At 43.7% G+C, this 24,422-nt stretch overlaps 2 protein-coding genes across 2 annotated transcripts in view; one reads left to right on the top strand and one right to left on the bottom strand.

The window, feature by feature from the left end:
* Positions 1-24,422, bottom strand: part of CUNH11orf80 (chromosome unknown C11orf80 homolog) — a 104,519-nt gene that overhangs the window by 75,657 nt on the left and 4,440 nt on the right. Inside the window, exons 3-4 of the mRNA XM_052760104.1 lie at positions 6,989-7,127; positions 2,505-2,558 (exon numbers count right to left, since the gene is read on the bottom strand). Coding sequence (XP_052616064.1) covers positions 2,505-2,558; positions 6,989-7,127 — 193 coding nt within the window. The remainder of the gene's footprint in view (positions 1-2,504; positions 2,559-6,988; positions 7,128-24,422) is intronic.
* Sptbn2 (spectrin beta, non-erythrocytic 2) overlaps positions 23,946-24,422 on the top strand; it is a 41,517-nt gene continuing 41,040 nt past the window's right edge. Inside the window, exon 1 of the mRNA XM_052762253.1 lies at positions 23,946-24,402. The gene's annotated coding sequence lies outside the window, so the exon portion shown is untranslated. The remainder of the gene's footprint in view (positions 24,403-24,422) is intronic.

The following is a 24,422-nucleotide window of genomic DNA, read 5'->3' as shown; positions in this document are numbered from 1 at the left end:
ATTAAACATGAGTTGATGTAACAGAAAATCCTATTATTACTTTGCCACTGCTCATAACATAGTCCCTCTGTCTGTATGGAATTTCTACTTCTTTCAAAGCACTTTCACACATATCAACCGGAGCAGCGGCATTAGGAATGATCTTTTCATTCTTTGTATCATCCCATGGAAACAATCCCAAAAAGAAGAGAAGCTAACAATAAGTAAGAGAGATGATTTTGAGGCAACTGATCCATGATTCTTTTTTAGGAGGGGAGAGGATTGGGTTTTTTGAGCAGGGTTTCATGTAGCCCAGGTTAGTCTCAAATTCACTAGGTAGCCAAGGATGTCTTTAAACTTCTGATTCTTCTGTCTCCACTTCTCAAGTGCTGTGATCACAGGCATTTACCACCATGTCCAGTCTTAACCCATGACTCTTGAACTTGGATTCAGATCTTCCAAGTTTTGGAATCAGAGCAACTCTTCAGGACAGTAAGTTGATGCCTCCTTTCTTCTAGGATAGCTTAGGAGGCAGTAGGGCAGAGTGATTAAAATGTAAGTATGAATTGAGCTGGGAATACAGCTCAGTTGGTAGTGACTTGCTTAGCATGAAAGAGGCCATGGGTCCCATCCCAGCACCTCATAAATTGGGCATGGTTTCTCAAAAACAACAATGAAGAAATATAAGTATATGGGCTGGGCATAATGGCACATGCCTTTAATCCCAGAATTCAGGAGGCAGAGGCAGGTAGATCTCTGTGAGTTGGATGACAGCTTGGTCTACATAGCAAGTTCCCAGGACAGTCAAGGTTACATAATAGACAGACTATCTCAAGAAACCAAAAACAAACAGACAAAACTCTTCTGTATGAGCAGAGGCCTAAAATGTAATAAATTTTCACTAGAATAGTCACTATGATTATCACTAAGGGAAGAACAGGCTACTCAAACTTTCACAGAATATCTGTTCAGGAGCTAAAAGAAAAAAAAGTCCTTTAAGGCCAGCTTCTACCTGAGACTGCATCTCCATAAAAATGTTATAACACATTAACATAACAAGAATGGTTTTATCCTCATTGTCTCTTTAAAAATTAGAACTTGGGTTTTGTAAACAGAAGGTTTCCTTCCAGGGAAAACACTCCAGTTCTAAGAGCAGTTTATACCCAAGTTTAGCTACTATGCAACCTTGAGTGATAGGCAGGCACGCTGCTCTCTGGGAAAAGTGGGATCTGCTGCTTTCCCCAAGCATGGTCTGCCTCTATGGGTGTGGTCAGTTGTCCCCAAAGCTTATTTACTACAGGTACTAAGAAACTCAAATCTCAATAATGTTGGTATGAAGGAGAAGAAAGGCAAAATTAGATGCTTGATAACAAACTAGTAAATAACTACTAGAAACCGCAAAAAGATCTAGATATTTTCTTCATAAAGTTGCAGATAAGTTCCTATGAAAACTTTAAATAAAAACTCATTTTCATTTAATTTGTAATTTAAATAAACATTGATGATTAATGTCATTCTAACCCCCTGTTCAAATTATCAAAATATAACTAGCAGAATAAGATGTATGTGTCTAGTTATAAGGACCTGTAGCATGCACATAATTAGAGTATTAAAGGTAAAATTCTTAATTTTTAATTTTTAAAAAAAATTTTAATTTTAATGAGTGTTTTGTTTAATTTTAATGAGTGTTATGTGCATCACAAGCATGCCTGGTGCTCACAGAGGATAGAAGAGGGAGTTGGGTCCCTAGAACAGAAGTAATAGACAGTTGTGATAGAGTTCCAGGAAAGCCAGGGCTACACAGAGAAACCCTATCTTGAAAAACAAACAAACAAACACAAAATAAATAAATAAATTTTGTTCCTAAACCATACCAATGTTGACATATATTTTTGACATATAAAGAATAATATTACTATATTACTACCAGGAAAAACCACTTATGGTACATTTCTTATTTGAATTATACAGGAACAAATCCTCTTTCATATCTGGGAAACTTCTGTCTGAGTTGTCCAGAGAGTAGTCAGAAAAGCTACAATTACCTGGATATCATGTCCATTTCTGCAGCTATTCAGTTTTATTGCTCCAGTGGAATGGTCAGATAAAGGGTAGGATAAAGTATTACATGAGACATACTTATACTGAAAAATGAGTGTCTGGGGCTGGAGAGATGGCTCAGGGGTTAAGAACATGTACTGTTCTTCCAGAGGACCTGAGTTCCATTCTTGGCACCCCTGTTGGGCAGCTCACCACCACTAGCATCAGGAGATCTGACTTACTCTCCCAACCCTGTAGGCACCCATACCCATGAGGTACACACACGGAAACATACACATAATTGAAAAATAAAATATTTTTTAAAAAATCCTAGTGTTTATCTGAAAGTCAAATTTAAGTGGGTAGTCTATATTTTTATTTACTAAACCAAGGAATTCTATGTTTCAGAATAAATATATTTCAGAAAACACCAAACTCACTGACAGAAAGAGATTTAGTCTCTTGGAAGTTAGGTAATTGTTTACCTTGTAGAAACTTCTTGAAGACCAGGCCACCATGAACACTTCCTGTAGAAGCAACTGTAAGAAAAAAACACACAAAAAAGTAAAACAAGTAAGTAGATTTGACTTTAAAATATCAATGGGACTCTGAAAATGCTGCCTTTAGACTGGAATATTAAAAGGATCTTATTAATGAGTTCACTATAAACAGAGGGCAGAAGAGGTACTCTATGGTACAATGAACACGTGGGGGTTGATGATAACCAACAGCAATTCTTTTCACCTATATTTAGCACCTATAACCAATACCAGGACTGTTCCTTTTAGATGCTGTTATACTTGAAAGAACAGGATCATGGAAAACTCTAAACTGCAACTATTTTTTTTTTTTTTTTTTTTTTTTTTTTTTTTGCTTTTTCGAGACAGGGTTTCTCTGTGTAGCTTTGCGCCTTTCCTGGAACTCGCTTTGGAGACCAGGCTGGCCTCGAACTCACAGTGATCCGCCTGGCTCTGCCTCCCGAGTGCTGGGATTAAAGGCGTGCGCCACCACCGCCCGGCTCTAAACTGCAACTATTGATCAGCGTACATGATGCCAGTAACTAGCATTTGAGTGTAAGACGCAATTAAAACATTGGCCCTTTTTGAACCAATTCTCTCTGAAATAGAAGATATTTTGCCAGTCAATTGGGTTAAGAATTATTTGTACCTATATACCTAGATTTCAAAGAAGAGCTAAGGTTTTTTGTCTTCTTTTTAAACTGAGTTTAATTAGAACTTTACCTCCTGTTTTCAGCATCCTAGAGGCTGGCCCTCCCTAAACCTGATGCAGGGAGAAGCTGGTCTCTGAATATGCTGAAATATGAGCCTCTGTGACAAAAACCAAAACTGTCTTTTAAAAAATGGGTGTAGTGAATCTAATCACGGAGTGTTGAGACAACTAACAAACCTCTTTCCCTTGCGTCAGACATGCTAGCTGTTAGGCCTTTACCCTTTAAGGTGCAAGATTTGACCACTCTAAGAGCAAAGACATACTGATGTTGATATTGAACAAAAAAGAGGTTTCTTCAACAAAGAGTTGGAAGAAAAACTGGAGGAATTTACCACAAAAATATGAAAATAGGGGAGAAAATTTTAGAAAAGAAAAGTTCTACAAATCCACTATCTAAATAATAGAAACTGCTGTAGAAGAACCATGAACAAAATTTCCTACACCCAGGGGCTGGAGAGATGGCTCAGTGGTTAAGAGTCATCTCTCCAGCACCCACATGGCAGCTCACAACTGTCTGTAACTCCAGTTCCAGGGGACCCAACACCCTCACACAGACATACATGCAGGCAAAACAGTAATGTACATAAAATAAAAATAAATTGTTTTTTAAAAAAATTCCCACACCCAAAGTACACAAGTTACGTGCAAAAGACTGAGCACCAGGCATGTTGGCGGAAAACTGACCCCAGCAAGCCACAGGGCTGTGAATTTTCTTGCGCAGGAAGATCAGCAAGTGCTGCTTACTCTTCTCTTCCTAAGCACAATTAGACTACATTTTATAGGTTCCTTTGCAAGTGCAGCACAATTATGACAATAAGACTAAGTCCAGGCCAAAAGAATGGGAACTTAAGTAATTCATGTAATTTCCAAGCCTAGTCTTAAAAATATTATAAGCCTTCTTCTCTTTCTCCATTCTTAGCTGAATGGATAAATATTAGATGGCCTAGGGGAGCATGAAGCCACAAGACTGAAATATCTTGGATTCTACCTTAAAACAAATACATTCCTGAACATATACATTACCTGGTGGTAAAATAAAGGAAAAACAAATATCTCATGTGCTAAATAACTGAAATTTCAAAATTTATCTATTATATCTAATAATGCAAAGATAAAGAAAGTATTACATAAGCTTACAGGGGGAAAAAGAAAAATAGGCCATATACAGAATAATCGTAAAGACCAGAATTTTTAATAGCAACAGTGGAGTTACTAAACAAACACTGCAACATCATCAAAATTCTGAAGAGATATTAATTCTGACTTAGAATCCTATTCTCTGACAAACTATCCATCAGGTATGGAGTGAAGACATTTTCAGAAATACAAGGTCTCGAGAAATTTACCTACCCAACATTCTTTGTCAGGAAGCCACTACAGCCTAAGAGCCATCAAAACAGTGAGTAGGCCAAGAAATAGAGAGACTGGAAGTCAGAAAACAAAATCCAACACAAGAGGAAGAAAAGCAAGAGCCACCTAGAGAAACCTCCAAAATAAATAGCTCTATACACCAGAAACAGAAGGTATCAAAACTAGAGCAGGTTGGAGGCCATCATGGAGGCTTATACCTGCAATCCTACCACTCAGAAGGCTAAGACAAGAGGACTGCTGTGAGTTCAAGGCCAGCCTGGGCTGCAGAGTGAGACCCTTTCTCAGAAAATCAAAACAAAAGATTGGAGCTGTAGCTCCGTGGGGTGCCTGCCTTGTGTTGTGGGTCCCCAGCAGCACATAAGCCAGGTGTGCCAGCATACACCTGTAATTCTAGCACTCTGGAAGTAGAGGAAGGAGAGGCCCAAGCTTAGGGTCACCCTTGGCTACATGTTGAGTCATAGGCCAACCTGGGCCACATGAGATTCCGTTGAAAGTCAGTAATAACAATGCCTTTTACAAAAAAATTTCAGGGTCTAGAGAAATGGCTCAGCAACTAACAGAGCTTAGTTCTCTTACAGAGAACCAGAGGTCAGTTCCCAATTGGACAGCTCACAACTTCTATAATTCCAGCTCAGAGGGATCCACACCTCTAGCCTCCTTGGGCACTGGCATTCACATGCACATACCTACACACAGAAACACACATACAATTAAAAATAAACCTTTTCTAATGGAAAAGATATTACAATACAAATATGTTTAGAAACAGGTAATATTAAAACAATAAATATAGTTAAAAGTGTTAGCCTTTAGGAGGGAAAAAGTCAGAGGGCTGGGCTATCTCATATCTCTCTTGGTGTGTGTGTGTGTGTGTGTGTGTGTGTGTGTGTGTGTGTGTGTGTGTATACCATCTGGGTGTATGTGCAAGCAATTGTGTGCATGCATTCCTGTGAAGGCGAGAAGTTGATATTGTGTTTCTTCCTTAATTATTTCTTTACCTTATTTTTCCCCTTCTTTTCATGTGTATGTGGTATTTGAGTCTGTGTATGTGCATGCATTTGAAGGACCAAGATTGATAGGAATCTTCAATTGCTCTTCTATATTCTATGAGGTACTGTCTTTAGAACCCTGAGCTCACATACATGGCTAGTCTCACTAACCAGTTTGCTCCTGGCATCCCTAGTCTCTCTGCCTTCCAAGGCTCAAATTATAAGCAGTTCACCATACCACATCTACATAAGTTCTGGATATCTGCACTCTCAGCCTAAGCTGACCTGGAACTCATTATATATGCCAGGCTGAACTCAAATTCACAGCAACCCTCCTGCCTCAGCCTTGCAAGTGTTGTGACCCACCATGCCTGACCTGAACTATCCCACTACTAAAATTGTGTGCCTCTATAACCTATAAAACCTAAAACAAAGAGCCTTTCCAAAACTTAATGAAGTAGATCTCTATGTGTTAACACAAAACACTGCCCACTTTTACTAAAAAGCACATGAGACTATAATATACTAAATTCATTTAAAAAATTTCAGTAGCGGGGAGATGGGGGTGGGGGGTGGGTGAAGGTGGAGGTGGGAGGGGGTGGGGTGTGAGAGGGGGGGTGAGGGGGTGTCGCTTGCCTTTGATCCCAGCACTTGGGAGACAGAGGCAGGTGGATTTCTGTGAATTCAAGGCCAGCCTGATCTATAAAGAGAGTTCCAGGACAGCCAGGACTGCTACACAGAGAAACCCTGTCTCGGAAAAAAAAAAAAAAAAAACATACACAGAAAAATCTAGAATATATACTGAATGTTAATAATTATTTCAGGGATTCGGATAACTAGAAAGTCTCACACTCCATGATATGTTTCTGTAATGACGCACTATTTTTCTTGACAGACTATAAACTGCATGAAGATCAGAGATAACAAAGTAGTACTATCTGTGCCAGACCCGCTGAGGAAAGTCCATTATGTTCAACAAGCCTATAGAACTGGGTTTCTTGATAAAAGCAGACACCATTCATCATTTCTTTTCTTTCTCCTTTCCTTTATTTTTGCCTCTTTTGCAATTGCCAAAGTCCATACACGGAAAAATGTAAAGCTCGATAATTTTGTGAAAGAGTAACTTAAAACAAAGAGCAAAAGCAAAATTGTTTTTGAGCAATTTTAATTTAAGCCAGCTATATAGTCTCATAATAAGAATAATTCTTTTTATCTTCCCTATATCGAACACTTACAAGTCCACTACCAAATACTCATTAAAAATCATTTTGGCTTTATAGCTACACTAGAAAAGACCGTGACTAATTGGAAACTTTACATAAACTACGATATGCATCAGGACAAAACAACAGAGAACTGGTGACTGTTCCTCCACTTACTAGTTATTGCACAATGAAGAGAATTCGGCAAGTGCTTCGAGCTCAATGCCTCTATGGAAATGGTTAGCTGCCCTTCTAGCAATGCGCCCTCTGACAGTTCTGTTTCAGACTTCCAGTGAATTATTAAGTATCTCAAAATCTGAAAAGAAAGAACACAATTCAAATAAAACACCATCTTTAAAATCATGGTCCTAACGAATTTGTGTGACACAGTTAAAACTCTAATATAAAATACTGTATTCCTGCTTATGAAATGTCAGATTTACATTTGTTCAGAGCACAGCATTGCACCTAAACACAAAAAAAAATAGCTGGGAAGTGACATGAGTAGACAGTATAATTCAACATGATGTATACCAAGACAGGAAATTAAGAAGGTTAGCTGCTGGGTAAGTTCATCTGGAAATGAACTAAAGAAAAATTAAACAGCAGTTTGTTTTTATTTTCTCCCCAAACAGAAGCCAACTATGAAGAAGAGTGGCATCTAATTATGAATCATTTTTGCCATTCTAATGAACATTTTTGAGGGTCAGAATGAGAGAAATGCTTAGCCATGCTGGAGAGAACCGGGAGGGAGATGGTGGTGCACACCTTTGACACCAGCACTTTGGAGGCAGAGGCAGGCAGATCTCTATGAGTTTGAGGCCAGCCTGGTCCAGAGTGAGTTCCAGGACAGCCAGGGCTACAAAGAGAAACCCTGTCTCAAAAAACAAAACAAAAACAAGCAAACAAAGAATACTGGAGAAGGGCTGGAGAAATAGTTCTAAGGTTAAGAGCACTTGCTGTTCTTACAGAAGACCAGGGTTCAGTTCCCAGCACCCACAAGGCACCTCACAACTTTCTGTTTGCTTTGCAGACCAGGATGGCCTTGAACTCACAGATCTACCTGCCTCTGCCTCCTAAATGCTGGGCGTGAGCCACCACACCAGGCTGAAAAGATTTACTTTTATGTGCATGAGTGTTTTGTCTGTATACACGTAAGTGTACCACATGCTTGCTGCCCACAGAGGTCAGAAGGCAGCATTACCACAAGGGTGCTCCCAATCGAATTTCAGGCCGTTGCAAGGGCAACAAGCACTCTAAAATTTCTCAACCAACCCTTTTTTCTTTCTTTCTTTCTTTTTTTTTTAAGGCAGAGAGTTCCGAGTAAATAAAGTAGGGAAGTAAGATCCTGATTTGTACCAGAGTTCGTGAAGACAGTTTCCAGGCACTTCTACAATCTAACAGCTTCCTTCACATTATCTTCTGATTTCCTGTGCGCCCTCTGTTCAGATTTTTCCAGCGTCTTTATGTATAATGTTAGCAGTTGGGAAAAGAATGCTGGCTGGTGACTCAGAGCCCTGGGTTCTCTCCCAGGTTCTGTCATCAGTAAAATCTAATCCCCCAACTTCCTTTGACGATGACAAAGAAGACAGGAGGACCACGAATATTCTAAGTTATCTCAGAGCCTGTGACTCTATCTATATTCACCTGTGCAGTGTCTTTAGATCTGGAGCTAAGTGCCCCATTAGGTAATGGTTGCAAAGTTCAGCAATGAAGTGAACACATGTTGCTAGCGGGCACCAGGTGTTCATTCAGTGCCATCTTCCAGAACTAAACAGATCTCAGTCCACAGGTATGAAGAACCTAGGACGAGCCCTTGGACTCAACCTTTCGTCATTCAGCCCAGGCTGCCCCGGAAGTCATATCACACCTTGTCCTCATGTTCCCATTTTACATGGACTGGTGCCTCCTTGCCTACCATCTGACTCCCTTGTCCACCCTTTCATGGCTGCACATTTCCTTCCCTCCTTTCCAAGCCTCTCTACATAGAAAACGCTGGGAATCAAGTCGGCCGACTTCCCTCTCAGAATCATCGCAGGTTTGGCAAACATTACGTCGTTCGCGAGCCTTCGCGTTCTCAGCTTCAGGTGGTGGTGTTAGCTCGCACGAAGGCAAGCCCGGAATACACTGGTTCTTCACACAGGCCCCACGAGGGTGATGGATAGTCCAGCGCCTCCATACCTCGGGCCTCACGCCCTCCCCACAATCCCAAAGAAAGCGGGGCTTACATTTTTCTAGCCACCATTTTCACGGCATTTTCCCCTCCACCTCAGGAAATCCCTCCGCCCAAACTTTGGGGTCTCCTCACAACGCCCTGTTCTCAGAAAAGTATCTTTCTCTCCCTTCCCAGCATCACCTCGCAGACGGCCAAAGCCGTCCTCTCCATTCTGTAAGGAGAGCGGCCACAGCGCTCGGGATTGCTAACTGCTCACAACCTCTTCCTCAGGCTTCAAGCCGGGCCAGCGCTCCGCCGGCCCGCCGCCAGCCCGTCCCTTCCCGCCCGGCAGCGCCGTCGCCCCGCCCCCAGCCCTCGCGCCTGCGCACTGGGGGGCCGCCTGAGGCCGCCCGCACCCGTAGGCGGACGGGTGGGAGGACAGGTGGCAGAGCTGCCAAGGTTGGAGGCGAGCCGGGAAGAGGCCGGGCGATGACTCCTCCTGAGGAGACTTTCCCACGGTCTCGACAAGGCGCGGCCCTCGGCCCTTTTCAAAGCGCTTTGACCGCCCTCGGCGTCTTCCAGGGCCGGTCCCTGGAAAGCTGCGGCTGCGCAGTGCAGGATTCCCAAGCTGGCTCTAGACCCCAGACGGCTTCGCCTTCTGTTCTGAGGGCGGTGCCGGGGACCAGACTCGGCTTCCCACATCTAACAGAGGGAAATATGGGTGGCTAATTAAATCTGAATTTTAGGTAAACGATCTTTTTACCCCATCTTATGTATGTCATGCAATAAGATTTGGGATAAGGAAGAAAATTATTTTGAAATTCAAAGCTGGGAGCTGGGGGCTCTGTATTGTATCTGGCAACCTGTCCCCAAATCTCTCCCCAGTCTATTCCAGGAGGAATCTGGGAGCTTCCCACTCTCCTCCAGACACCTTCCTTCCCCTCCTTTGACTTCACAAAACTGACAAGTTTTGTATGGCTGACGAGCAGCTCTGAGTGTCCCCAGCTGGAAGTCCTACAGGCTGCAGAACAGGCTTCGTGAGATGGACTTAGGCTCACAACTACCGAGAATCTGACAGATTGTTCCTTGGGCTGCCAAGAGAAGACACTGGTATAAGAGATTCTTGCCTGGCAACGAGTTACCCAAGGAAAAGGGTGGAACAGGGTGTTGGCCGCTTTCCTTCGGAGAAAATTCTTCCACTCCAGAAGCTGGGATTGGACAGAACAAGCGGTGGAGCTGGCAGAGTGCCTGCCCGGCACACAACCTTGGTGACCTGAATCATACCCCTTTCCAGTGTGATCAGCGCTCTTGCCCGATTCCCCAACTCGGGTGTTCACACCTAGACATACTGGAGAGGTGGCTTTTATTTCTGGAATATTCATTTTAATCATCAGAATTAATAAAAAGCTGACATTTGGGGAGTCACTGGAGTCTTTCCCTCTTTTCCACATCCCTTTTAAAATGTTTCCCATTGAAAATGTTAGCTCAGCAGAAAAGCTCCGCCTTGAAAATACCACTGGAGACGAAGGGTGGAGGAACAGGAGCTAATGGCAAAGAACCTGAGGTGAGTTGGTCGTCTTGGCTATCAGCCCTCCTCCTTGGAATGAGCCTCAGGGACAAAGGTGCAGGGAACACCCAACACTATCCTATGTGTAGGCATATACCTAACAAAGGATCCTGGGAGAGTACCCTCACAGTGAATCTAGACCAAAGCGGGAGGGGGGGGGCTTTAATATGAAGGTCTACCTTTAGGACTCCCATAGTGTTTATTCCCATAACCAGGCAAGGTTTGATACAGACTTGACATTTGCTGAGCCCAGACTCTGTGCTATCCACTCTACTTCTGTTTAGCTCCACTTGTTAAAAGTAATCCTTCTGTGTAACAGGTATAAACAATGAAAATGAGGCTCCAAGGAGAGGTTGTCTAACACTCCGTTTGTGAATGTCGGAACCAGAAGCTTAAAACAGAAACATCTCCTAAGTTCTCTTTGCACTTCTCTACATCTACTCAGTGTTTCTCCCACCTGGATGCAACCTGCCTAGCTGTCTGGAAGTTCTGCAGTGTGACCTTATTGATGTTACCATAAAATGAGGACCCCCCTCTGCAAGATCTAACGAACCAAGGCCATGATACCCTCCTCTCCCACAAACCAGGACTTGACTAAGCCACAGCTTCCACTCACTTTTCTTACTTGTCAGGCTATATCTCCACCCTGTTTAGATCTAATAAGTAATATGCTGTTGGATACCACATTATGAAACCATTTTTTATTCAAATTCTTCCCTCAGGCCAGTAAATGCTACAGTCAGAAGGGATTGCTGAGGTGACCACTTGTCTTCAATAGATTAAGATGTGTGAGGCCCAAGCAATTAAATGGCCTGACTAAGGTAAGGCCACTTAGTCCATGGGGTCAACCGAGAAGCCTTTGTAGTATTTCCAGCCTGACCTTTGCTCTTTGGAACCTGAAGTGTCCTCACCGATTCCTAGTTGGTTGGTATGGCCTTCTGGTTGTGTTGTGATCCCTCTACCCACTCAGGGATTAGACTCAGGTTTCATGTCTTCTTTGGATAGTGATTGTTCTGAGACAAAAACCCTGCCTGGCCAGTAAAACCCTACCTTGAGAGCCCCAGATTGACTCTGAAGCCCCCCAAAGACAAAAAGGGGGCCTTGAATGGAACTAGAACATCATAAGCAATGCTGCCAGACAGTGACATTTTAGGGACTGGTAAGCTGCCTTTCCCTTTTCAATGTGTTCTCTAGACATATTCCAGACACTTCTTAGGTTGTACCTTATTCTCAAGTTCTTCCAGATCATGTGTCCTCAAAGAAGTCGACCTTAGGAATTTAGATGGAAAATATCCCTGGGGCCCCCTTGCTAAACTATTGTGAAATAAGGTTCATTTGAGGACTTTCTCCCCTAGGAAACAAGCAACTATTACAAGAGGCCATTTCCCACATAGACAATGAGAAAGGGTTAACTGCTTCTCTGAGGTCCTGAGAGAAGTCTGTCCCCCACCAGCTCCCATAACCGGGTTTCCTGAAATGGAGCAGGTCCCAGGTGTCTCTCCACTAATCACATCCTTGCAAATGGGGCCATGAGCTCAGATTAGCTCATCCCTTCACCTTCTTGAGGCCTTCTCCACCTGGAGCACAGAATCTGGGGCAGCCTCACCACTGACTTCCCATCAGGGGTCAGATAGACAAGCTCTCACAGAGGGAAGTTAGGGAGCACCAGAGGTCAGAGCAGTGCTGACGTCCACACCCGTTCATGGTTATGGCATCTGTACGAAGACTCACAGGCAAAGGGCAGCACCAAGGTTTACATAACTGCTTTCCTCTTCGCCCCCATTCCCTGTGCTTTTCTTCCTCTCCTTCTTCAAATGACTGGCTCTGGTACAAAGTGGCTTCCTGTTTTTCCCAGCTGAGTCACCCTCACACAGGCTGATTTCTCATCCACCAGTATCAGGTGCTAGGCCAACAGGAGATTTCATTCCTTCCCTTTTCGTATCAATTCTCCTGTGCTGGAGGAAAAAATCCTACAAAATCTATATCACACACTGGCTCATCCTCCATAATTTGTTTTTTACCCTCTCTGTAAACAGGGCTGGATCTGTCCCGTCAGCTGATACACACTAGAAGAGAAGTTGGCTTTGTGGCCAAGAGTCTGGAAGCAACAGAGTAACCTGGCCACATGTGGCCAAGGAAGTCTGTTGATAGGAAGGTCAGACAATCAACTGGATTTTAAGACAAGTAGGCTAACTGGGAGAAAGCTTCATCTTGTAGGAGCCCCGTTCAGAAGACGTTGGTGCCAAAAGTTCAGTCTTGGGTCAGTCTTTCAACACTGTACCAGGAACGCAGGCCTACACATCTTAAAGCCAGTACTGGAACTCAGCTGGGTTTCCCCTCATCGCTGAAGGGGACTTGATTTTATGCATTCAGGCTTGAAGGCTGCCTTCTTTTTCTCCAACTTCCATTTTCACGGGTTGAAAAGAGGTTGTGGGATCAAACGTCTCAAAGGGTCAATGTGTCTAATGCCTTCCCATTTTACCACTTACTTTAGGTGTTATGTTCTAATTTTCCACAACTAAAATAGGAAAATTCTCCAAGGAATATAGTTAAAATAACCTCTATGAAATAATTTGAGTTAGGATCTTTAAATTACAAGAAATTTTAGAGGTCATTTAATCCAGCATTTCCCAGCCAGAGAAGCAATGTTTGTTCCAATCCTTCCCTTCACCCCACCCCACCTTCTGAAGAGCCGCTCTCTTCCCTCTGTCTTCTCCTGGTGTCCAAGGTAGAGAATCAAGCCAGTTTGCATAGTGTACTTATAGTGGGACAGTTGACCTACTTCACCTCCCCGTTTTGTTCAGTGGTTAAGCCATCCCTCACTTAAGCTGATATCTAGCGTTTACTTGAATGTCTTGTGTTAGGAAGTTTGCCACCACAAACCATTGCGCTTTGGAAAGCAGTGGTTTGGAAGAGTTTTCCATCACAGGGGCCACCATCTCCCCCCATTTCCCCAGCCCTGTGTCTTCCACTCATTAGTCACAAATTTGTCCTTTGAAACCACAGAGAATCCATATAATCCCCTTATAAAGGGCCCCGGGGAGTAGTCGGGATGGTTATTGTTAACCTGTCATAGTGCCTCAGACCTGGCCTGAATGATTGTATTATAGACGACCTGAGCGTGGCACACATGTTGTATCCCCAAAACATTGTATAAACCAGTTTTGTGTGAGTCAAATCATTTTAGACACACGGGGAAGTTGACTGCTTTAAAATCCTGTTATCAGTTCTTTCACACACGGAAGTGGGGGCGGGGCATTGAGCCTGGGGCTTTAGACGTGCTGGGCGAGCACTCTACCACTGAGCTACATCGCACTCCTCATTTTACTTTTTAGTTTTGAAACAAGTGCGGTCTGAGTTGCACAGGTGGGCCTTGAGGTCACTTTCTAAGCCAGGCAGGCCATGAACTTGCCGTCTTCACCTCAGCCTCCCAAGCAGCTGGTAGTACAGGCTTGAGGTCCACCAGGCTAGACCTGGACAATCATTATCTAGTGCAGAAACCTCCCCTATTCGACTTTCATACAAATCTAAATTTTCATGCATTACGTTTTCCTTGTGGGAAATTTGCCTACATACAAAACATACAAAATAATGATACTAGGCATAGCAAACACTGCCAGCGCTTATCTGGCACCTGGTGCCTCACACCTGACATGTATTATTTAATTTCTCACCACAACTTCCTTCTGTAAAATTATCCTAATTATTTATACATGAGGAAATTCGGGCTTAGAGAAGTTGCATGCCTTTTCTAAGGTCACTCAATTAGAAAGTGACAGACCAGAGTTCAAACAAGGCCATAGAGCCCAGAGTCTATTGTCTTTACCATCAGGAGGCTTCAGATGCCAGTAACGGTTGGAACAACTAGGTAAACCATGATATGAGTAGACTGGGCAAAGACACTGAAAACTGATCTAAATGTCTACAACTTCAAAGATATACATAAAACTGACTCTTCTTGGATATGGGCACTGTGGGTTTCTCAGAACAACTCACATATTCCAGTACAGCTTAACTGATAAGCCCTCAACAACTTCCCTTCTGCTATTAGTTTTAAAGAGATCTGCCAAATTTTATTCCTGGGATATGGTTGAGAGCAGACACTTTTTTCCAGGGGTTAATGGCATGAGCTTTTTCGAAGAAAGAAATGGCTCACTATTGACTGGTAAAAAGTTACTGGATATCATGGTTGACCCCAGCTCATTCCTAGATGGGTCAAGATCATTCAGATGAGCCCAGTTTTTAATGACATTAGGTTTTTGAGTTAAAAATAGTTTGGCAGGGATGGAACATAAGTAAGTGCTGTTTCGAATCCAGACTGGGCAGAGATAAATGGATGTGATATCTCAGTGTCCTCCATTTAGTCAATACCAGCCTGCAGTCAGAGCATCACTTAGAGCAGAACACAGCCCTTGGGATTCCTGGGACCCCAAACTTGCCTACATTGTATAAGGAAGCTTAAGGTGGGGCTCTTTTTCAGGCCTCTATGCCTTACAGCAACCACCCCCACCCATCAAAAGGCCCCACTGGACTCAAACATTACCTGCACCCTCATGTGCAGACTTGCTTTCAAACACATCGATCCTTTGCACATCATGCCCAAAGCTGTCAAGCTGGTGTCCTGGTCTATGCTAGTTAGTTACTTAAGCCTGTGCTCTGAAGGTTCGTGCTCCCCTCGGAGCTCACCTTTCTAACCTTTCCTTGGGCAGCAGGCTTATTTACAATCACAAAGCAAGGACTCATGTGGGAAAGGATGCAATTTTCTTTACTTCTATGAATGACAGAAGAAGAATGAACCTGACCAAGTCAAGACAACTCAATCAGTCCTAAGCTTTAAGGTCTGGCTCTGAGGATCCTCCCACCTGCCCATTCTTGTGGTTTGCTACTTGAGGGGTCATATATCACTGTAACGTCAAGGAAGGTGCATCGAGGCTAACTATCACTTTGCTGTCTTTCTTGCCTGATAAAAGTGTGTCTGCCTTCATTTGATCATGGCCATTGGGTCCTGAGACCACTGACTGCAGCAGCCATCCCTCCCAGGAGGCTCCTGTAGTCTTGGTCCAGCGGAAGCACAGTAATGAGTTCTAGCACCACCACAGCTCTTCCTGCTACTGCTGAACTTCCATCTGGATCCTAGCCTGGGCCATTCACACACTATCTCTCTGGGGTTCTCGGCCCTTACTCCACACCAACCCCACAAGCATCCCGGCTTTTAGGTCCCATCATGCCCCCACACACCCATTTATACGTCTAAGGGGATGGATATCAAGGAACTTCTCAGAATTTCCTTCAGATATCGAGGAGCCAGGGAAATTCAGGATTAGAGGATGAGATGGAAGCGCAGGGCAGAGTCAGGAGGGAGGGTTACACCAGACTTTCTTTGCCTGCACGGGTCTACATGGACAGTGCTGGTCTACACGGACAGTTTGACTAACACTCTGAGGCAGTTGCCTGCTACTGGCATCAGGTATTTTGAGAGACTGTTTCTTCTTAGAGTTCCAGGAATGAAATAGAGTCCTGGCCTCTTCTGTCCACTACTGCTAGGCTGGGCCAAGGGAACCAGACGCTCTTGTTCTCTTGCCCTCAGCCTTTTCAATGCCGCTCCAATCCCAGAAATTATATTTCCTATGTGAAAATCCACATGTCTTTTCCAATCCAACAGATGATGGCATAATCTCTGAACTTTAGGCTTACCGGATCTGTCTGTCTCTTGGTATTTAGAAGAAGCTTCTGGAGAAAAACTTGAAATCCCTCTCAAGCACCTGGCTCTTACAGCTGAAGAGCAAATGTCTTAAGAATAGTATCCTGCTGTAGATTTGATTTTGAGAGAAACTCTATGCTCCAGCAATATTCCTGTCTCAGCCTCCTGAGTAGCTGGAACTATAGAAATGCACACTAGCATGACTCTTGGAGTTTAAAAGCTAAAGATGAGATGTCTCAGCCAGTAAAGTGCTTGCCTTGCAAGCAGAATGACCTGAGTTCTGAGTTCAATCCCCAGAACATATCTTAAAAAATAGATAGACAAATAAAGCTCATCATGGTGGTATCTTCTCACAATCCCAGCACTGGGGAAGGTAGAGACAGACAGATCCCTGGGGGGATGGGGGGGGCTCTCTGACTGGCTAGCCTAGCCTACTTGGTGAGTTCTATCTAGGCCAGTGAGAGACTCTGTCTCAAAACAAACTGTCGAGCACGATCCAAGAATGGAGTCATGTGAGAAGAATTCTGAGTGCTTATGAGAAAAATCCCAGAAAACAAGACAAGAGTTTTGTGACCTCATTTTTTCAAAGCACATAATTGGTTTATATTGGTGCACACCTTTAAACCCAGAACTTGGGAGGCAGAGGCGGGTGGATATCTGAGTTTGAGGCTAGCCTGGTCTACAGAGAGAGTTCCAGGACAGCCAGAGGTACACCCTGTCTCAACACCCCCCAAAAAAAACCAACAACAAAAAACACCCAAACAAACAAACAAACAAAAGCACGGCTATGTGCAGCTTGCCCTTAGGTTTGTACACTTTACTCATGTGACTCCTCATAACCTTCAGAGTATAAATTGTCTGATGCTCTGAATAAAGTTGGCTATTGCAGGAGACTTTATCCACCTCATTTATCAGCTCCATTCTCCCAGGTCCTCCCAGCTGCTAGAGTGGTAAACACAAACCAACCAACCAATGGCAGATGGCACTTGATGAATGACCCCAAAATCTGTCCTCTGGCCTCTGTACACATACACACACAAATACCTGTGTTTGCACAGATGTTCACACAGGCAGCTGGTGAGAGGAGGAGGAAGAAGGGGAGTTAGGAGGAAGAAGGGAAGGAGGGGAGGAGAGAAAGAGAAGGAGATCACAAAAACTAGGAATTTAACTCAGATATTCAGGTATCTTGGTAGTGAACCTATGAAGAGAGCATTCCATGTATAAAGTTCTTTCTGCTGAGCCGGGCGGTGGTGGCGCATGCCTTTAATCCCAGCACTCGGGAGGCAGAGCCAGGCGGATCTCTGTGAGTTCGAGGCCAGCCTGGGCTACCAAGTGAGTTCCAGGAGAGGCGCAAAGCTACACAGGGAAACCCTGTCTCGAAAAACCAAAAAAAAAAAGAAAAAAAAAAGTTCTTTCTGCTGTTTAAATGATGGAAGATAAAATTGGAGATAAAATAATTGGGAAAGACACTGGGGATATGGCTCAGTGGTAGAACATCTGCCTAGCATGCATGAGTTCCAGTCCCCGTACTCTAACACTAACAAGGCCATACTATTTAAGATGGAAACATTCAGTTCAATCTAGTTCTAATACAGAATTATCTTCCCTTCCAAGGTCTTCTCTGTCATGCATCAGTTTGTTACACAGATATCTACAGGCCTATGAAATGAGTGTGTTAGCTTCCCTCATGGTGCTCACAGCTTGAAAGGGAACATGACCACTGGGCAATGATGATCCAGGATGGAGTTTTGGATGATACAACACTGTGATTCCAGAATTGAGGCAGAGGCATGAGGATCATAACTTCAAATCCCACCATAGTCTACACATTGAGTTTCAGGCCAGTCTGTACTAATCCTGTGGCTTGCAGCAGATCTCGTCTCAAACAAAACAAAATGTGATATATTATTTGAAACCTAAAGAATGAGTAAGCATTGAAAGAATGAAGAATGATCTAGAAGAAATAGCATGTCCAAGCTGGGTGGTGGTGGCACACACCTTTAATCCTAGCACTTGGGAGGCACAGGCAGGCAAATTTCTGTGAGTTCGAAGCCAACCTGGTCCTAGAACCTGAGCTAGTTCTAGGACAGCCAGGGCTACACAGAGAAACCCTGTCTCCAAAAAGAAAAAAGAAAAAAAATAAATATCATGTCCAAATGTTTTTTTCTCATGTTTTTGACAGAATCTGGAACCCAGGCCAGCTTCGAACTCCCTGTGTAGTCCAGTTGGCCGCAAATTACTTGCTGTGCCTCCTCTTGCCTCTGCCATTGAGTGCTGAGATCACAGGCCTGTGCCACCAGGAGTAGCATGTTTAAAAATCTCACACATGTTGGGAAAATATCTAGAGTTTCCTATGGTTCTGATATAAATTAAGGAGAGATGAGGTAAGGCCGGGGAAGTACACAAGGCATCCAAACTCTGCTATGAAGCCCCTAAGGATTTCAGAAGGTGAATGTTCTCTGTCAAATTGATGGATTAACAATGCCATTCAAGCTGCCCAGTGAGTAAGGTGGTCCAGGAAAGAGACACAGAATAAGGACAAGCCTAGACAAAACACCATCAGAAACAAGTGATAAGCAGAAAAGAAACAGAGAAGAAAGGACCACAGGAATTGAAAAAAAAAAAAAAAAAACAAAAACAAAACAAACTACAACAAAACCCACAAGGGTTGTGGAATATTATTTTAAGATGTGTTACATTTGTTTATGCTGTGGAACATTTGTTTAATGATACAAAGATGTGTTGCATTCTTTTATGTTGTATTTGCTTAACTTTATGAAGCTGTGTTCCTTTGCCTGTCTAAAACACCTGATGGTCTAATAAAGAGTTGAATGGTCAATAGCAAGGCAGGAGAAAGGATAGGCGGGGCTGACAGGCAGAGAGATAAATAAAAGGAGAAATCTGGGAGGAAAAGAAGAAAGAGCAAGAGAACAAGGAGAGGAGGATGCTAGGGGTCAGCCACACAGCCACACAGCCACACAGCCACACAGCCACACAGCCACACAGTCACACAGTCACACAGTCAGCCATAGAGTAAGAGTAAAAGTAAGATATACAGGAGTAAGAAAAGGAAACAGCCCTGAAGCAAAAGGTAGATGGGATTTTTTTTTTTTTTTTTTTTTTGGTTTTTCGAGACAGGGTTTCTCCATGTAGCTTTGCGCCTTTCCTGGAACTCGCTTTGGAGACCAGGCTGGCCTTGAACTCACAGAGATCCGCCTGGCTCTGCCTCCCGAGTGCTGGGATTAAAGGCGTGCGCCACCACCGCCCGGCAGTAGATGGGATTATTTAAGCTAAGAAAAGCTGGCAAGAAATAAGCCAAGCTAAGGCCAGGCATTTATAATTAAGAATAAGCCTCCGTGTGTTATTTATTTTGGGAGCAGGGTGGTGGGCCCCCCAAAAGAGTAAAAGAGCCAAGAGTAAAAAATAACCAACAACATACAAGAGAGCATGGACACCATAAGCAAGGAGAAGAGTTGTTATCATGCCAAGAGGGACAATAACTAGCAACTAGAAGAAGAATAGAATCATCGATGACCATTTGTAAGCAGCCGAGAGGAGTAAAAAATATATCTGGGTTGCATGAAATCAATCTCAGGGATTGGGGAGACCACTCAGTGGGTGATCGCTCATTGTACATGCATGAGGACCTGAGTTCAGATCCCCAGCAGCTGTGTGAATGCCAGGCATAGTGGCAAAGTGCCTGTAACCCCAGAACTGGGGTATTGCAGAGACAGGCAGATCACCCAACTCAACCAAAACTGAGAACTCCAGGTTCAAGAATAGATTTTCTCAAAAAGTAAGGTGGAGAGAGATAGAGGAGGAAACTCAATGTTAACTTCTGGCCCCCACACATACGTAGATTGAATTTGATGTGGATATGTTAGAGAGGAAAGGGGGCTTGTTGAAGATGGATTGAGCAAGTGGAAGGAGGGAGGTGCCATTTTCTGATACGCAGTATGACCAGGTTTGTGTGGGGGAGACTGTGGGTATATGTGTGTGCCCATGTGTACATTAAATCAATCACATCAAAACATCTTTCACCTTCAATCTCTACACTGATGTCTTTCAAATGGATTTCCTAAATGCAGATGACTCCAAACCCCTGTATAACTGCCTAACCAATACCTCCACTTGACTCAAAGATACTTTAAACCCAAGGTTCCAAAACCAATAGTCTCCCACTTTTAAACCTGGTCATCCCTCTCTCCTGTTTGCTCCTTATATCCTTCCCAACCCTTTTTCTCTCCAACAGAGTTGTGTAAAATTCATTTCTACCCACATCTTACCAGTTTTTCCTATCTACCACCCTGTGTTCTATCTACCATCCTCTCTCCCTCCAGCACCAGTGTAATGTCCCGACTGGCTTCTCTTCCAAACAGACCTCCTTTCCACCACCTCCCCACACACCAGATAGCCTTTTTGAAAAACAAAGGCACCCATTTGACTTCCTTTTTTCAATCCTTCAGGAGCCTCCAGGACACTAAAGGTAAAAAAAATCAAAATTCTTTAAATGCTATAGATATCTCTGTTAACTCCAGCTCTATGCTTTCCCATTTCAGTGATCTTAGGTAAGATGTTCTATCAATGTCTCTATTATCTTATCTGTGAAATGGGCTTAATGTTTATCTCTCCATGTTCCTAAGGGAGTTAAATAAGGGGGCTAGAGTGATGGCTCAGAGTTTAAGAGCACTGTTGCTCTCTTGGAGAGGATAAAGATTTGGTTCCCAGCCCTCACCTGGTAACGCAGAACTATCAGTATCTCCAGTTCCAGGGGAATCCAATACCTTCTGGCTTCTGTGAGCACCAGGCACAAATATACATACATGCAGGCAAAACACTCATACATGTAAAATAAAAAAACTTTTTAAAAAATTAAATGAGATAGGCTTGTATTCAGGAGGCAGAGGCAGGAGAATCATAGCAAGTTGGGGGTGGGGGAGGGCGGCTTGGTCTACACAGTAAACTAGTTAGTTCCAGGCTGGCCATGGCTACATACTGAGACTCTGAGAGAAAGGGGAAAGAAGAAAGAAGGGAGAGAAGTAAGGTGTAAACTGCAAAAAACAGTCTTCAATTAGTGTCAGTGACTGCTGTTACTACTCCCCACTCCCCGACTGGTCAGCCCTTCTCACTTCCAATCTCAGGTGGCATGTTCTGAGCGAGTCTGCTTTTATCCTCTCTTTACCCAGGTTACGGCTCTCTCTTCAACTCTCCTATAACATCTGAAGTTTTCATTCATAACAGACTGTACTTTGTGGCTATAACTAAGCAATCATTTTATTACTGTCTGTGATCCCCACCCACCAGGGGGTCCTCCAAGATCCTAGCACAGTACCTGGCACATAAGAAGTCATAACATATTTTTATGAATGCTTGATAGAACTGAGGAAGTGGAGCTGATGGGTGCAGATGACTCAAGACAGCTCTGTCTTGGGGTATAGTACTAGCCACGCAAGCACAAGGCCGTGGGGTCAGTGACAACAAAAGGAAGGAGGAATGGGGATGATAACAATAGAGGGCATCAAGATTTCCTGCTTTTTAAGCTGGTAGATAATTAAGCGTGTTTAAAGGGTCACCAGAAGGAGTGAGGGCCCTGACGGTTGGAAGGGTTGAGACTTAGAACAGGAACCAGAAGAATCAGTCTTGGATGGAAGAAGAGACACCTCTTCCGTGGTACAGAAAGAACAGAAAATTCAGCTCCAGATCTAGGTGTGACAGTACAGCCAAGACCTTCCCGTGAATAATCATGCTTAACCTAAGCAGGAAACCTGAATCCTCTGAGCAGCTCAGCATGCTTGGTGGATATCATTCCATTCACTTTTGCAGCTCACAGGAAAAGGAAGCAGAGGTTCTCCTTGTCATTGACTGTACTGATTCACTACAGTGCAAAATAACAGGTTTCCAGAGCAACCCAGGCGCAGAGCTGAGGCGAGTGAGCTCAGCATTCCCTTCACTGAGCATGCTTCCTTTCCAAATTGGGAAACAGTACAGTGAAGTAGGAGTGTGACAAAATAATGGCTGCCATGGATTGAGTGCTTACTATGGGCGGGATGCCATTCCATTACTTTCTCTGCAATAATTCACTCGACCCTCACATTTACAGGTGAGGAAACTCAGTCAAAAAGAAGGTAAGTACATATCTAAGGTCGTACAACAAAACTCGATTTTATTTATCTGTTTGAGACAGTCTCCCACTCTGTAGTCCAGGTTATTCTCGTAACCCTCACACTGCAGCCTCCTGAGCACTTGGATGACTTGTGTGAACTACCACTCACAGCTCCTGACTAGATCTTAATCTCGGGGAGTCTAACTCCAAACCCACTGCTGCCTTCCTTCCCTCACCCCCCCCCCCCCCAGTGCTAGGGATGAAATTCAAGGCTTTGTGCTGTAGGGAGCTGAACTACCACTGAGCTACCCTGACCCCAAATCTATACTTTTGATTATTCTGCCATACTCTTCCTCCGAACAGACTAGGAATTAGAAGACAAGGAGTCTCTACCATGAGTTAATTCTATTAACGTGGACTTCCACTTAGGTGTCTAAATAGCATTTTGTTCATCAATAAATTAAGGATGAAAATTAGAATGCTTATATTACAAGGCTTTTGAAAGATGTGCAATGCTGAGAATGGGAGATTAATCTACAAAAGCTACTATTTATGTCAACCACCCTTGCCTCCTAATGGCTACAATCTAACAGGCTGTCACTGAGGCCCTCGGTTCCCAAAATCATGAGTAGCAGCAATAAATGGTTTTCACTTTGTTTGGTGGTCAGCTAATTCCCATCCCATGATCAATTTTAATGTCCCTGGCCAAGTTTCCACAGTGACCATTATGTGCACCGTGGCCTCTTTCTTCCTGAACATCCAGAATACTCTGACCTCTGGGGACAGCAGAAGCTTACGTCCTCTCCTGATTCCATTGCCTGAAGAAGAGTGATGTGGTTTTTGTTTTGTTTTCTTTGCAGTCCTGCCTGGCCTGGAACTCCCTTGTTGAACGGGCTAGGCTGGCTTTGAACTCACACAGGTTTGCCTGCCTCTGCCTCCCAAAGTGCTGGGACTAAAGGTGTAGCACATCCAACACGTTACTGTTTAAAAAAAAAAAAACCATAAATACCCTGAATTACAGTTTACAGTGAGCTGTACCAGAGAAGGCTAAGTTCCGGTTTAATGGTAGAGTTTCAGGTCAGATTAGCAGTCTTTAACAAAACTCCCCAATCCCTCCCCCAACTCACTTTAAAGTATGAGGAAAACCAAGGCCAGGTAGATGAAGAAATAAACTGTTGAGTGGTGGTAGCAAGATTGTGTTTTACCTTGCAGATTTTTAAAAGTACATGTAGCACAATGATTTCCCTTTGTGAAAATCATACATGTAGCTGTCTTAGTTATGCATACTTTTCCAGAAAAAAAAGCAAAATGCTAAAATTTGGCTACCAATAAAACCATTATAAAACCTTAAGCCCAATAATTCACGGAAAGAGCATCCGTTTTGTTGGTCTTACTTGTCCATTTCAGACATTCCCCAGGTTTGAAGGGGCCTACCTCTTTTCTGGAGTATATAACCCAAAGTCTCTATAAAATCCATCCTGTTTTTCAGTGTTTTTTTTTTTTTCCTTCTGATTCCTCCCTGAGCTTAGCTCTCCAATCTGGAAGAACAGTACTTTCAGAGCTGGAGTGGGGGTGGGAGTGTCACATGACATAACGCACTTTTAGCACCCACTGCGAGCACCCACTCTGTGCATTTGCTCTGATTTGGGCATATTTCCTTCTTCTCCTAAGCAGATAGCAGCTCACCTTGGTTAATACCATTAAACCGTAGACCACTCAGCTGCTAATAAACCAAGAAGAAACCCAGCCGTGCCAGGCCTAGAAATGTCCATCCCTGCCCCCAACCCCCTTAAGACAGTGACTAGGCCAGAATTCTCCTGGTTGATAAATGAGAGGAGCTGAGGAGCCGCTGTGATGACGGTTCCGAGAATCTGATTTGTGAGAAGGCGAATCTCCAGGAGCACCATGGAGATGCTTTTGGAAAGCGGGCCAGCCTACCTGCCGGAAGGAGGACGAGAGAAAGGGGGCAAGGCAGAAAGAAACGCTTAAGCGAGATGGCCTGGAGGTGCTCAAAAGGGGACATCTGAAAAGGAAACGGAGGCCGCATCTCGGGGAAACCTCGGAGGTGAGTGACATTAAAAAGGG

This window comes from Peromyscus californicus, unplaced genomic scaffold (assembly GCF_007827085.1).
Source record: "Peromyscus californicus insignis strain IS unplaced genomic scaffold, ASM782708v3 Scaffold_4__1_contigs__length_199733344, whole genome shotgun sequence".
NCBI classification, from domain to species: Eukaryota; Metazoa; Chordata; class Mammalia; order Rodentia; family Cricetidae; genus Peromyscus; species Peromyscus californicus.
The sequence above is the reverse complement of the archived record's forward strand: the minus strand, read 5'-3'. Positions and strand labels throughout refer to the sequence as shown.